The sequence below is a fragment of the Dasypus novemcinctus genome, chromosome 7 (assembly GCF_030445035.2).
Source record: "Dasypus novemcinctus isolate mDasNov1 chromosome 7, mDasNov1.1.hap2, whole genome shotgun sequence".
NCBI lineage: Eukaryota > Metazoa > Chordata > Mammalia > Cingulata > Dasypodidae > Dasypus > Dasypus novemcinctus.
In genome coordinates this window covers 5,408,659-5,424,432 of record NC_080679.1, presented here as the reverse complement: position 1 = coordinate 5,424,432, position 15,774 = coordinate 5,408,659, and the positions used below count along the sequence as shown (strand labels likewise).

At 48.7% G+C, this 15,774-nt stretch overlaps 1 protein-coding gene across 1 annotated transcript in view; it reads left to right on the top strand.

Annotated features, from left to right (window-relative positions):
• The window catches only part of TRAF3IP1 (TRAF3 interacting protein 1), a 79,086-nt gene extending 71,151 nt beyond the window's left edge, over positions 1 to 7,935 (top strand). The window contains exons 18-19 of the mRNA XM_058301298.2: positions 199 to 301; positions 7,640 to 7,935. Of these exons, the coding sequence (XP_058157281.1) occupies positions 199 to 301; positions 7,640 to 7,935 (399 nt within the window). The remainder of the gene's footprint in view (positions 1 to 198; positions 302 to 7,639) is intronic.
• The last annotated feature ends 7,839 nt before the right edge of the window (positions 7,936 to 15,774 follow it).

Genomic DNA, 15,774 nt, shown 5'->3' with positions numbered 1-15,774 from the left:
GTTTGAGGATCTAGGTCCTTTATATCGGAATTGTAGTGCATTTGTAGTTCACTCTTTTTCTTGGGCTGAAATGAATAACTGACTTTGTCTGGTCTTGGTGTTTTAATAAAGAATCCAATATAAAATAAGGCATGGCATTTGTGAGTCCCTGGTTTTGTTTCCCTCAGTATCACCGACTGTGCCGTGGAGCCCTTAAAGGCTGAGCTGGCCGAACTGGAGCAGCTGATCAAAGACCAGCAAGACAAGATCTGCGCTGTGAAGGCCAGCATCCTAAAGAACGAAGAAAAAATCCAGAAATGGTGTACAGTATCAACCTAAGTTCGAGAAGGTGAAAACTCAAAAGTTTCAAAGACTAACAGTCAACCTCAGATTAAAAATAAAAAGTAAGATGGAAAATCATTTTGCTTTAAATTTCAGTTTCTGAGAAAATGAACATTTACAGTGTCATTATCCAATTAATTTTCAGAGCTTTAGGCCTATTAAGTATTTAAAAAGGCCATGTTTTCTTATCTTCTTCTAGCTGCATACTTTCTAGTTACCACTAGTCCTTCAAAATGACTTCATGAGAAGTAGTTTGCCAGACTCTTCTTGCTCTTTGTATTTCTATAGTAGCCTGTTTTATTTCTTTCTTTTCCAGAATTCTCTAGTAGGTAAGTGATGTTGCCACAAAGGAAACAGTAGTCTCATAGATCACTTTATAAATCCACTGACATGACTTCCATAGCTCAAGTATTTATTGAAAGATGATTATATTTTTTGATAGGGACTTTATACATAGAATGAGGCCTTACGATGAATAAATTCTAGTTTTTAGTTAGTTTCCATTTGAAAAGGATAAGTCAGCCTATATTCTTATGAGGTGCAAGTGAACCTATTTTTAGATCTCTTTGTAATTGCTGGTATTTCTTTCTGTAATTTTGTTATTGGCCTCCATTATCTTTTGCTTGTTTGTCTACCCCTTAAAGTTATTTAAAAAGATGATTTCAGGGTGGCCTTTATGGACATTGTCTGGATATGAAATTGTCATAGGCTATATCCTCACTTTGGCATTTTGCCTCTGGGTTTTCCCCAAATAGATTCTAGCCACCCCAGGTGTTGGCATCCCTCCTTTTCGTGTGCGTAGGTGAAGGCTACAGTATGAGAGACGTAGCTGAGGAAAAAGTGCAGGAGGTTAAGTTCAAAGGATGCTCCAGTCGTAAAACTTTCTTTGATGTTTCTATTTTTTTAAATTGTTTTTAAAGTAAGGTTTTTTTTTTTTGGTACATGGTTTATATTTAGTTTTCACTTACATAGAAATACTTAATAAAGTCTTAAGTTATTGTGTAACAGATTTCTCTATATTGGAGATATATTTCAGGTCTAAAGTTCTGGGCTCTGAAATTTATGTTTCTAGATGTTGTATTTATTATGCAAGCTAAAGAGTGCCATTTTAAGTGCTATCATTGCCTGAGAAAGTTTTATTTCTTTTAGGATTATCAGAGTGACACAGTTTAGCTTCATACTTAGTACAGTTTCCCAAATAAATCCTTTGCTGAGGTAGTTATATAATTTTCTAAGCTGAATAAGTTTAAGAACAGATGATTAAAACCTGCCATTTTTAAGCATTGGCCTTCCCCCCCTTACTATAGTATACCATAAAATTCTTTCTAACCAGGTCACACTGAATACATTTTGGGGGGGAAAGGAGGGCATCAGTGCTTCATTGATATACAATCTCTCTCTTTTTTTTACTGAATTGCATGACTTAGCCACAACCCTGAATGAACCCTGTCTTGCTTCATTAACTGTCTGCCTTTATGAACCTTGTAAATATGAATAGAATTTTTGTGTAGCACAAAATGGCACACATTGTATGTGAGTAAAATTTTGTATGAGGTAGTCTATTAAATTGTATCATAAAATTTATTTTTATTTTTATGCATAAATCATTAAAAATAATCACATATTTTTTTCTTAAGTGTACAGATTGTACAGTTTAGTCCAAACCTGGAAAAAACATTTTATAAGCATTTGGACTTTTTGTTTTCAAATGTACACATTTTGTTTTTCCTTGTGAAGGAAGTTCAGGGAAATTTATGTTCTCATTTGTCTTGTGGCACCTCCTTTTTGTATGAGCTGACGTTTTATGAGACCAGGTAAGCACCTAGCAGGACTTCTACGGTGATTCATGGAGTGGTAGAGGGCTTCTGCATGTGATTATCATTGTCTCTTACCAAATGCTAATTAAATCCTGATCTTATTTATTATTTTGAGAAAATACACACATGGGATTAAATGTTTTCTTCTACTTTGCTTTATTAGTTTTCAGGGAGTATTGGAGTACTTCAGGAATTTGAATTTAAAAGTTGAGCTGATACCATTTGTAGCCAAAGGAAATGTGTAAACCTTTAGAAAAAATAGCTCAAGAATAAAAATCAAACTTTCTACTTTGGTTTTCATGCTATTTTTCTTTTTAATAAGCACTTTAAACAGGATAGCTGAAATTGAGGTGAGAGAGCATGTCACCTGATGACGCGAGGGCTTTGGGTAGTGTAGAATTCTGTTGGGTTTGCTGACAGGGGTACCCACACTGTTTCTAAGCCACCTGGAAGGACAGAGGTTTGTCTCCTGCTCAAGCACAGATTCTGCGGCCCATGAAAGAGGGCCGGCCTTGCACCGGCTTCCCAGGACAGCAGCCTGATGCCAGGCAGTGCGGCTCAGAGGAACTGTCTGTTTGAGTTTCCACAAGTACCTGCTCCCAAATAAGGCCATACGAAGGCAGGATGGCATGGTCAGGTGGGCTCCCATCAGGGGAGCCACCCCCCAGACTTAGACACTGGCCCCGGCTCTGTGTTTTTCTCATTGCCTTGTTCATCGCTCCATCTCAGGAGATCAGAGCAGTCTCCATGGCCAAACCTACTGTCCTCCAGCAAAATGATTTAAAATACAAGCAAGCCATGAGCCAGCTCAAGCAGGAGAGGAAGCAGGAGCTCCTCACAAGCTCCTGAAATGAGCTACTTGTCGCAGTCGGGCTCTCAGTTGTACGCTACCCTAGGATGCACTTCATTAATAAAAAGATGTTTTGGCAAGAGTCGTTTGTACAGACTTTTACACTGGGAGGAAGGAGCCTCCTGGTCAGAAGCCCTGTGCTTGCTCTGGGCGTCTTCCTCAACGGAGCGTGAGAATGAGTTCTTTTTTAAATTCAACAAGAGAAAAAAAAACGTAAAATAACTTTCTAAAGTATAAAACTTGTTTTTAAGGCCGTATTTAGAGCTGAGTTCCAAACTGACGACCAGTTCCTTCAACCAAGCAGTTGGTCTTTCTGGTATGAAAATGGAGTTACACAGGAATTGAAAGTATGTATTTTACAAGGAGGTCATGCCCTGGCCAGCCAGGGAAGCGCGGTAGCTTCGCCCATTAACGTGGACCGGCGAGATCACGTCCCAAGGCTGCAGCAGCCAGCGCGGTTCTGCTCAAGCAGCACAGATGATGGCGGCCACCAGAGCTGCCCGTGCCACCCCGGCCCCGAAATCCCTCTGCCGTCGTGGCCAGCAGACCGTTCAACTCTGCGCCTCTACCTCCTGCGATTGCAGTTGCAGATCTTCAAGTAAATCCACAGCACCTGCTTTATTCTTCATTGCACTCTGAGTTCTCAGGAAAAGCTCTTTAAAATTGCCGCCGCCTCCGCATCACAAATCACAGAGCACTTAAGTCAGCCACGTAAGCCCCAAAGCCCACATTCCCTTACAGATGCTGGCAGCGCGGGGGGGGGGGCTCCCTTCTGGCGGGGTGCCGGGGTGGGCGCCGCGCGGGTGGTGCTTCTTGTTTCCTCCAGAACTGCAGGAGGCGTGTCACTGTCCATCCTGGGGGGGGGGGTGGCCATAGGCTTCTGCTCAGTGCAGTCGCAGTCGGGTAATAATTAGGAGTGCCCCTACCCCAAAAGTGTCCCGGCTTGGGCTGGTGGCGTGTGGCCCTGAAAGGGATAAGCAGCAGTGTGCCCAGAGCCAGCGTGGGCTCTGATGGAGGCAGCGCCCCAGCCCTGGTTCTTTTCCAGAAGATGGGGGGACGTCAGGCATCAGGCGGCACGAGTTGAGTCGTCCGACGGCGTCCTGACTCCCAGGGGACAAGGAGTGGACACGGGTCCTGACTCCCAGGGGCTAGAGGACCTTATGACCAAGGCTTCCCTTTAGGAACCGGGTTGCCCTGGAGGGAATGTTCCAGCTGGACATTCCCTTGGCCGTTTGTATCAAGGATTTGGGTGCAGCTGTAGGAAGCAAGCTGTTTGCAAATGGCATGGATATTACCAGGCAGGACAGATGCACTGAACAATGGCTGATGGGATGGAAAAATGAAGCTACAGGCAAATTCCCACTCAAAAAGCAGTGGGAAGAAACCGAAGGCTGGGCACGCAGACTGGCACCGCGGTGAGGACGAGATGGTGGACACGAGTCTTGGGGAAAGCACCGGGGCACTCTCCGGCCATTCTCGGATGCAGTGTTGGGTGTTGGCTTAGGAAGCAGTGCCACAGCAGGGGTGCTCTCCGGACCGTGGGGAGGGCTGGGCCTTGCCTCCCCTGCTCGTAGGGCGGGGTCTGATGGATGCGCCCCCAGCAGCCCCGGGGGACACACCTGATGACTGAGTCTTGCATGTGAACAGGGTTTTTAAAGAAAATTATCCATCTAATTCTCATTTGTCACTGTCCTTATCCTTTATCGTTCCAAATGATCCAAACTGATCATTTAAAAACTGTGGGTTATCTCTCCATTTCTTTATTTTTTATTTAATGTACTTAAAAAAAAATAGGCAATGTATTAACACAGTCCATTCATCAAGGTGACACGACAAGGCACACGCCGGCAGGTCGCCCTCCCCGCCACCCTGTGCTCCTTGCTTCTTGCACCTGCGGGCTGCCATCTTTATTAGATTTGTGTTTATCGTTCTGTTTCTTTTAGGAAATTCGAGCAAAGTTGAGTCTCAATTTTATACCCCCCCGCTCAGTCTCACAAAAGGCAGCATACGTGCCCCGAGCTCTGCACTGGGCTCTTTAAGAGGAGCTGCCCTCTTGGCGCTCAGCCCCTCAGCCCCAGGGACTGTCCTGGCTCCCCTCCGGGCGTGCCCTGGCTTATCCCGCCAACTCCCGGCCATCCCGACAGCTCCCCGCTCCACAGCCGCGCTCAGTCCGCCAGTGTTCAGGGGACTGCGGGCCGACCACCCAGAAGTCTAAAGACGAAGGCACCCGTGATGGCAGGTGCTGCCAGGGGCTGGGTCGCCACCCCCCAGCCACCCAGCAGCCTGCTGCCAGACGGGGAGTGCTTCCCTGGCAGTGCGTGCGAGGACGGGGGCGGGCTTGAGTTTGCCCTGCTCTTATTCTGAGTGAGCTTGAGCATCTCGGTGGGTTTAAGGGCCGTCGGCTGGTTGACCAGATGGCTCCCCTTTTATTCTCTCTGACTCTTGGTCTTTTTCTTCTGGAAGTTCTTGTCTGTGTTTTGAATTGTACATACTATTTCCCAGTTTGCCTTCTGCCTTCCCTTAGGGGAAGTACTAAATAATATTTGAAATAAATGACCATAAAAAGGAAACTAAAGCAATCCGTAGTCATTTAACATTCCAGGAATATTTTTGAATCTTTTTTTTTTTTTTTTTCAAATTGTAGCCAACCAAGTAATTAGTTGAGAAATGCTTTAAATTTTAAAATTATTCTCTCCCATGCAGGGAAATTATTTTAAGTCTCATTTTTAAATGCTTTGGGACCTCAGAAAATTTTGCAGCCTTAAAAAAAATTGGTGCTACACGTTTATCCTGTAAAGATTATTTTTCAGTATTTAAAAATAGACTTATGACTAAAATCACATATTTCTGTTATTTTCTAAATTTTTTTACATCTTAAGGAACATATATTAATGATTTTTAGTTCCCTTTTATTTTCTAGACATGATCATTATCAGACAGTGCTGATTTTGCCCCCTTTGCCCTGATATTTATCTTTTTTATTCTCTTTCCTGTCTTGCTGCATTGGCTAGAAGTTTCACAGTGCTTCTAGACCAACAATTGTGGTAATCACCACTGTTTTATTTTATTTTTTTAAAGATTTATTTTTTATTTCTCTCCCCTTCCCCGCCCTCCTCCCCCGCAGTGGTCTGCTCTGTGTCCATTTGCTGTGTGTTCTTCTTTGTCCACTTGTATTCTTGTCAGTGGCACCAGGAATCTATATCTCTTTTTTTGTTGTTGTTGCATCATCTTGCTGTGTCAGCTCTCCGTGTGTGCGGCACCATTCCTGGGCATGCTGCACTTTCTTTCGTGCAGGGTGGCTCTCCTTACGGGGCGCACTCCTTGTGCGTGGGGCTCCCCTACGTGGGGGACACCCCTGCGTGGCACGGCACTCCTTGCGCGCATCAGCACTGCACATGGGCCAGCTCCACACGGGTCAGGAAGCCCGGGGTTTGAACGGTGGACCTCCCATGTGGTAGACGGACGCCCTATCCATTGAGCCAAACCCGCTTTCCCACCACTGTTTCATAATTGACCTGACTGCCATGCCCTAGGTATTCTGCTGAAAATGTGCCGACTGCTGTTTTAAGGTAAGTATTTTATGTTAAAAACATGCTAGTGCTGGTTTACAAAGAACCTCGAACAGGGGTGGCTGCTGACTCCTTGAGTGTTAAGGTGAGGGCACAGTTTTTCTGCCTTGACCTAGGAGATGCCCTGATACTGGGAAGTCCTTACCTGGGGGCGTTAGGCTGCGCGGTGCCTGCTCCTTTTGACCTGCTGGTTGACCGCTGTGTGTGCGTCGCTGCTGCTGCTTGCTGCCCGAGGCCTGCCAGCCTGGCGGCGGTGGGGGGGCCACCCTCTGTTCTAGGGTGGGCATGGTGCCCTGGGTCTTGGGGTGGCCTCAGTGCCCTGCAGGGTGTCCTGCTGATTCCTGGGCTCTATGGGTGATCCCCGGCGCCCGAGGCCCCCGTGCTGGGGGCCCTCCCACAGCGGCTGCAGCTCCCCTTGCCCAGGCCTGCGCCACAAGGGACACTTCCCCAAAACGTCTCCAGTCTTTCCTGAGTGCCCCGTGGCCCTGGTGGAGGATGCTCCAGGACGCTGGGCCCCCCTGCGACGGGCCAGAGCTCGCCCGGCCGGCCGGCTTCCCGGGAGCCAGCGCTCTCTTCCTGTCGCACCAGCCCCCTGACCTCAGCCCCCTGGGGGCTCAGGAAACCCTCAGGTCTGCTGGGCCTGTTCTCCCAGGGGGGTGTGGTGCTCTCCTGCTCCACCACGTTTCCGTTCACGCCGCATTTTTGGAGTACAAACGATTCACCGCCCAGGGTGGGATCTTAACCTTTTTTGTTCCACAGACCCCTTCGCCAGTCAGGGGGAAACCATGGACCCCTAACTAAGCCCACCCTGACCTGCATACCATTTGGTACACGCCCGCACCAACAGGCCCACGAGAGCTCACAGACTCCGCGGCCAGAGCGGACCGCAGACCGTGAGGCCTTCAGGCTGGAGCAGCAGGAGCTGGGGGGCGGCGGGGGGCGGGGCAGTCCAGGTGCCCCTCTGCCACCTCAGCCTCGGGGCACTGGGCGCCACGGGGGGCCGCAGGCAGGCTCCCCTGGGAAGGGTCTCCCCGGCGACAGGGCCCGTGTACCCCCGAGAGGCTGGGCTCCTCCTCCCACAGGGACCTGCCCGGCCCCCTCGCGGCGCCTGGTCCTGCCGGGGCGCATAGGCCGCCTCGTGGGCGCTGCCGAGGGGCTCCCCATGGCGAGGGCCCCTGGCCCCTTCCGTGTCAGTGGAGGGCAGCCACGGGGAAGCCTGCCGGGGTTTCCTCCCCACGGGAGCTGGCTCGGCCCCGAGCATCTCGTGGACGCCCTCGTCTCCGAGGAGAACAGAATCGTGGGTCTGGGCCGGGGACCTGGGCTGGAGCCGGCCAGGCCGCCCCGCGGAAGCTACACGAGGGTGACCCCCGGAGACTGAGGGGCGGAGGGGCGTGTCCCCCGCGGGCTCGGTGGGGGCGGGGCCTGGGATGGGGCCTTGGGGTGGGGGCGCCGCCAGGGGTGGGGCGGCCCTGGAAGCAGGGTCCCTGGCCTGGCGATTTGTCCCCTGGGGCCTCCTGGTCCTGGGAAGCCTATTGCTTTGTTTTCCTGAAGCATCGAAGCCTCTGCCTTGGACTGGGGAGCAGCCTCCTGACCACGGGGAGCCCGTGGGGATCGCCTCCCAGGCGAGAGGGCGGCCCTTCCTGCTGACCCACGCCCGGAAGGATGCCCGGACTGGGCCAAGTTGGGAAATTCCGCATCCCTCTTTTCAGAAATGGCCAAGCCAGCCAAATTCACACGGAAGGTTAAGGGTTCTGGAACAGCCAAACCATGTTGAAACAGAAGAACCAGGTCCGGGGACTCACAGGTACCAAATTTAAAACTTATTACAAAGCCACAGTAACCAAAACAGCTTGGTGCTGGCACAAGGACAGACATACAGACCAATGGAATCCAAATGAGAGTTCAGGAAAGACCCTCACATCTATGGCCAGTTGATTTTTCACAAGGGTAGCAAGTCTGCTCGATTGGGAAAGAATAGTGTCTTCAGCAAGTGGTGCTGGGAACGCTGGCTATCCATACACAAAAGAATGAAAGTAGAGCCCTGCCTCACATCATATACAAAAAGTAACTCAAAATAGATCAAAGAGCTAAACATAAGAAATAAAACTATGGAACTCCTAGAAGAAAACATAGGGGAACATTTTCAGGACCTTGTGTTAGGCATCGTTTCCTTAGACTCTAACACTCAAAGCACAAGCAACAGAAGAAAAAACTTTTGTGCATCCAAGGACATTATCAAGAAAGTGAAAAGACAACCTACAGAAAGGGAGAAAATATTTGGAAACCATATATCTGATAAGGGTTTAATATCCAGACTATATTAAAAGTTCCAAGCACTCAACAACAAAAAGAGAAACAACCCAATTGAAAAGTGGGCAAAGAACTTGAATAGATGTCTCTCAAAGAAGACACTCAAATGGCCAAAAAGCACATGAAAAGATGGTCAGCATCATTAAGGAAATGCAAATCAATATTACAATACCATTTTACACCCATTAAAATGGCTACTATGAAAAAAAAATGGAAAATTATTTGATGGACAAGTTTTGGTAATGGCTGGTGGTGACGGTGTTGTAGCAGAGAGAAGTCAGTATTGAAGGGCAGAATTCTGAGAAGGAAGATTTATTTTGACCAGCTGAACTCGGCGGACTCTTGTCCTGATAAAAACCGAGCCCCAAAGAGATTTTTTGGGTCCCTTTTATACAGAGGATGTAAGACTAGGGAGTCAAATGGTGCTTATATGCAAAAGGACTTTTTGTTAGTTTCTTCAAGTGTTTTATCTGAGTATTAGATACGTTATTTCCTCCAGGTAAGCTTGAATTAACACATATCCCACATTCCAGGTAAGCTTTAGCACGAACCCCCCACATTCCAGGTAAGCTTGAGTTAACACATATACCCCACATTCCTGGTAAGCTTTTAGCACGAACCCCCCACATTCCAGGTAAGCGTAACACATTTGGTTTGCATCCTCCTTAAATATTGAAAGCCTGTAGAGTTTATACTTCTCAATTAGCTTTTTCTAGGCATACTTGGATATAGAATAAGTTTGAATTTATGCACAGGCTATAGTAACGATAATATAGCACTGCGAGTGTAATTAACACCACTGAATTGTATCCTTGAAAGTGGTTAAAATGGGAAATTTTAAGTTGCATATATGTTACCAAAAAGAAAAACATAACAACAACAAAAAAAGTAAATCCTAACAGTAAACTATGGACTATAGTTAATAAAATAATGACAATAACATTGTTTCACCGGTTTTAACAAGGGTACCACACGAATGCAAAATGTTAACAATAGAGAAAACTGTGTGTATGTGGGGAGGGGATGTGGAATCATGTGAGCTCTGTATTTCTTGCATGATTTCTCTATAAACCTACAACTGCTTTAATAAAAACAAATAAATGCAAATAAAACAAAAACAAATGACACACTGAGAGAAATACTTGCAATATCTCTAATGAAGGGTTAATGCACGTAACATAAGACTTCCTCTTCATTGGTAAGAAAAATGCATATAGTCCACTAGATCGCGAACAAAGAACACACACAGGCAATCGATTCAGAGAAGACTCGAGTGACCAAGAAAGAAAAGACGGCTCCGCGTGACCTCGTCAGAAGAGGCCCAGCACCGCGAGCGCAGACCCCAGACTGGCGAGGGCGGCCCTGCAGGAGCCCCGGGCTGCCCTGGTGCTTCTGCCCGCCCGAGCGTGCTGCAGCCAGACCCGGGGAGGACCCTGCCTGCCCGGGGTCTACACGACTTGCTCGGACCCTGGTCCTTGGGCAGCCCCACCCCGAGGGCCACCCCGCTCCCCCTGGGGCCAGCCCCAGGCCCCACCGACTTTAGGGACCCACGAAAGGGCTTTCATTTCTTTTATATCAGAAGGAAAATAGGAGCCTTTGGGGCAGAGAAAACATTTAAATACATATTAATATAGTCATCTTTACATCCGCATCGCTGTGAAACAAACTTTTTAGTATTTTTTCATAGAAGGCGCCCATAAAGGCAGTGCTCGTGCCCTGGAAGACCCGAGGCGGCCTCCTAGTGTCCACCCGAAGCCGCCCGGCTTGGCCCTGCAGCCCCAGGACCCCGAGCCCGCGTTCGGCCCTGGCTGTCCAGGCCCCAGGGATGCCGGCTCCACCGGGTCCTCGGGGCAGCCTCAATACCGACGCGGGGCCGCCTTTCGAAATAGAACTTCCCAACAACAACGCCTGAACCGCGGGTTGCGAGCCTCACACTCCTGGGGAGAGTTGCGGCGTGCGGCCCTCCTCCCGCGTGCTGACCTAGCTCGCAGCCGGAGGTGCCCGGGCAGGACCCGCTCCTCCTTGGCCTCCAGCTCTCTCCCGAGGCCTGTAAAACTGTACACCCATTTCCGTGTTCCCCCCTATTTTCACACCTGCCAAAACATGCATTTATGGTGTTAAAGTAAAACCCGTGGACTCAGCAATAGAGTGAAAAAGGTTACAATTTATAAAGCCCCAAGTGGTCTCAGGCCGAGTCGCCTGCGCTCAGGGCCCTTAGCTGCCCCCCAAGAAGAGGCTGAGCAGGGCCCCCGGCTGCCTGGCCGCCTCCACCCGCTGCCACCCCTGCCCCCAGCCCCCAACCCCTCTGCCCCGACGCAGGGGTGGCCCCAGGCTGGCTTGTGCCGGCTCCTGAGAGGCGTTTTCAGCTTTCAGGAACTTTGAGAGCCATCGTATTTCAAAACAAAAGTCGTAAATATGCAAAACTCGTTGCTTAATTATTTTTACGACATTGCACGTTTACCCTTTGAGGTCGTGTGTCTGTGTGGTGGAAATACTGTCCCAGCTCTGGTAACGTCACATGCCATCAAGGAGGGGATGTTTACGCTGGCAAACATTAAACCAGGGCTCGGATGATTGTTTTGCTGATGGTCTACATTTAAGAAATTGTTAAAGTGCAAGTGATGCAGTGAATGAAAGTGCTGCCAGCTGTGCAGAGTAAGCTTTGAAGTTCTTTATGTCGATCACCATTCTATGTGAACAACACACAAATTGGAGGAAATATTCTTCCAGTATTCCAAAACTATCGACCAATGCAAAACCGTTGCTCACGTCGTTGACAAACGAGTGACGTCCCATGCATGTCTTTGTGGTTTCACTTTCCTCTTCCTCATTAAAATAAATAAAAACATCAACCCATGTTCAGGTTAGAACTACTCTTGTTCATCAGTGACAACCACTGGTTGGCTATGGAGACAAAGGTTCAGCAAAATTCAACAAAAGGGTTCCAGGAGGATGGGTTGGCCAATTGGTACTGTCTCTTTTGTTATTATCCATGAATGGCATGCTACATATCACATGTCAGTGATATATACTATATACACACCCCAGGCCAGGGAGGCCACCGTCTCCCGTTGTGGTCCTCTCTGTTCCACTGGAGAAGGGTCCCTGGACAAGACCAGCCTTCTCCCAGTCCAGAGCAGCCCCTGGGAGTCCCCTCTCGGGAACCCGGGACCTTGACTCACGTCAAGATCACCTCCTTGCATAGCAGCTTCTTCAAGTTACCTTTCTCCCGAGTCCCCAAAGCCACGGGGAGGGCAGTCGCTCTGTCCGCGAGTGCCTGCCTTGGGGGGCGGTTGCCTTCCAAATGATGGCACCTGTCATGATTCCAGGCCAGAATCTTGAGGTCACCGCCCAGCAGGCTTTGCCTTTGGAACAGACACTTTCAGGAGCCTTGGATGTGGCTGCCTCTCAACCCTTGATTTAGCGGACTCCAGGTACCCGGCATGTGCACCTGCCCGAGACAGCCTGGGCTGCTGGCCGCGGGCTCCAGGACCTGAGCAGAGCCGAGGAGGTCTTACCCCAGGGGGCTCCAGGCCGCTCCAGGGACGATCCCAGGCTGTCCCCACCCAGCGTCCTGCCAGGTGGCATCCTTCTCCAGGGAAGGCAGGGTGGGGGCCCCTGGAGCCTTTGGTGTATCCAGCTCACCCTGCAGCTGATGGAGAGCTCCCAAGGGTGAGGGGCCCATTCCATGTTCCCAAAACTCTACTCACACAGCGACTGCTGTCTTTATCTTCATGACGTTTATCACTTGAGCATTCTGATTACTTAATATTTATTCATTTAGGTAAAAGCACAGAGAAGCCAATGAACATGCCTTGCAATCTTACCTTCAGAATTCATCAACAATTATGTATCCTTTCTTAACATCTCATCTTTTTTTGTATACACAACACACCCACACAAACACACCTATTTACGCCAGTGGAATTACGTTGATTATATTATTATGGAATGTTGACTATTGATTTTCAGTAAACGATTTACTGTATTTCCCCCATGTCACTAAATATTCTCTTAAGCATGACCTTAATAGCTGCGTGCTATTTCATCGAATGGAGCAGTAGTCAGCCAAAGGGGTGCTGATGCAAAATACCGGAAATCTGCTGGCTTTTATAAAGGATATTTATTTGGGGTGGAAGCTTATAGTCACCAGGCCATAAAGAGTCCAACTCAAGGTTCTCTCTCACCAAAGTCAGTTGCCGCACGTTGAAGCAAGTCTGTCTTGGCATCTCTGCCTGGCCCCCAGGGCTTCCTGTACCGGCCTCTGGCAAAGGCTGGTTTCTTTCCAGGCTCTCAGCTGCTCAGCTGCTCTGTCCTCTTTAGCGGCAAACTATCGGGCAAATGGCTCATCTCTCCCCAGGGCCCAGGATCTACTGTGACAGAGCTCTCTCTCTTCTCGTGCGTCTTCTTGAGTGAGTGTCCGTTTATATCAGCCCGCCCAGGAGGCGGGGTTCAGGCTAAGCCATGCCCTGCTGACGTGGTCGAACTAAAAGCCCTACATCAATTTTATCAAGTAAACTTAAAACCTTCGAGTTTAATGCAATCAAAGGGTATCACACCCAGAGGAATAGTTTACAAACATAATCTTTCTCTTTTTGGGATTCATAAATAATCTCAAACGGCCACAAATAGATACCTTATTTCAGTTCAGTTACAAATATTTTCTCATTTCCTTAATGGTTTCCATTTTGGCTCATCGTCAGGCATGTTTTTCTGGCTATCTTTTTGCTACTGATTTTTCTGATTCCATTGCCGTGTGGCAAGAGTGTGATCTAATACCATTCCTTTGAAATGTCAAGGCTGCCTTTATGGCCAACCATAGACAATTTTCACAAATGTTCCGTTTAACTGTGGTGAGAATTGTGGGGTACGACGCTATACCGCTGTGCCTGGTCAACCAAGCTTCCTAATTGTTTTGTTCAAATCTCTACCCTTAGAGGTGTTCTTCCTACTGGATTCACCTTTTGTCAAGAGAAGTGGTTTTTTAAGCAGTTTTACTGAGATATAGTCACACCTGAGAGGTGTTTTAAAGTCTGCCTCCCTTACAATGTTCAACTGATTGCTCCTTGTAATTTGCCTGGCATATATTTTTTCATTCTTTGTTTTAAATCTTTCTGAATCCTTATATATTTCTTATTGAAAAATTAACTATTTATTTGAAAGAAAACCTTGAATTTAGGAAAGAAGTAGCAATAACTAGTACATACATTAATTTAAAATATTTTCACTAAGCCCCAAGTAGAATAGTTTCTGAGCTTTCTACCAAGAACCTCTTATTATTGATTTGTCTAAAATTTAATCAGTCCAAAGCTGCCAATCACAGCTTCTAATTATCATGAGATTACCAGGTTAATAACTTTGAATATGAGATATAATGTGGGTAAAAGCAGCTTTTAACAACTTTGCTTAACCTATACATTCTAATTGAGAGGATATGTTCCATTTCTTTTAGCATCAAAGAACAGGTATTCTTACCTCTGCCAGGGGCTCGTTGGCCCCAGGCTGGGATCACAGGTGTATATGCCAGACACTGTACACACACGCACATAAATGAGACCTAAGTTGGAGTACAATAGGGAAATAACATAGGGTTCCTATATACCCAAAGGGGAATCTGGTATGATTCTCACGGGCATCAACGCAGCAAGGGACAGAGACACAAATCACTAAACCTCGAGGGAGAACCAAGCCAGGTGGGCGAGAGAGAAGAGTGTGCCCTGGGACTGCAGAGGGGAGGGGTCTGGACGCCCCGTGCCCCTGAGCCCGACCGGGAACCACGGGTCAGGACGTCAGCGTTTGTGGGAAAGCGCCTTCAAGGCTGGAGAGAACAAGCAAGCCCAGGCATCCCATCGCAGAAGCGCCCCGATGCTGAGGCTGGACCGCTCTTCGTGGCAGTGGGACCGCCGACGGCCACCCAGCCGCCCACCCCCCGGGCCAGGGGTCCCAGGCCCCTAGAATCAGTACCGTCCATCCGCAGAAACCTTTGACGGAAACTGCCCTGAGGAGTCTGGCTCCTGACCCACACCCCGTCGTCGTGGTCTTTTGGGGCCCAATCGCCGGCAGCTACATTCAGCAGGGGCTTCAGCCAAGGCTTCCGGGAGCTCCGCTGAGACCCTTGCGTGGTGGGGGCGGGGGGTCAAAGATCTTTGCTCTGACGTGGTACTCACTACTTCTGACTCAGTACACAGTACTTCTGGCTCAGGACTCAATACCTCTCCACCCCCAGCCCCTCTCCCTCCCCTAAAATGGAGGGATTCGGTGGATTAAACACAGTTGCCACTGTGGGAGACCTAACGTTCCGGAATTCCATGGGGCACTTCACCAGTGGGGTGGTGGAGGAGGTGCCAGGGCACTCCCACAGGGGGCTAGTGGAAGCTTTGCTAGAGTCTGAGTGTCCCGTGGGGCACTTTGCCTACGGGCCTTGGGAAGTACTGGTGGAATTCTTGGAGAAGGCTAGCAGGCTGTTTACAAAGCCACTTGGTTCTGAGGGGACCACTGGTCCTTCTCTTTAGCCCCTGACTCCCCAGCCCAGCTCACCCAATGGGTCAGATTACAGACCCAGCAGAGGGGCTCAGAGAAAGCTAGGGAAGCAGTTTCCTCGGCACTGCTTAAGGCCCTCCGACAATGGGCCCAAGGTGGGGGGCCCAAGGTGGGGAGGGTGAAGGGGGAGAAGGTGTTTAAGACACAAAGACAGGGGATAAAGCAAAGCCCTTTGGGAGACAAGCCTGCCGGGAGTTGCTGCAGTTGTGGCCATCTTGGCAGGGCATATGGGGCCATCAATCTACCTAGCTATATTTTTGGTGACTCAGGCTGTGGCTAATAGACTGGCCTTTTGGTCAGGCCACAGGCAAGTTTCGGACTGACATATGAACCAAGCCTACTTTTCTGTGGGGATGAAACACATGGA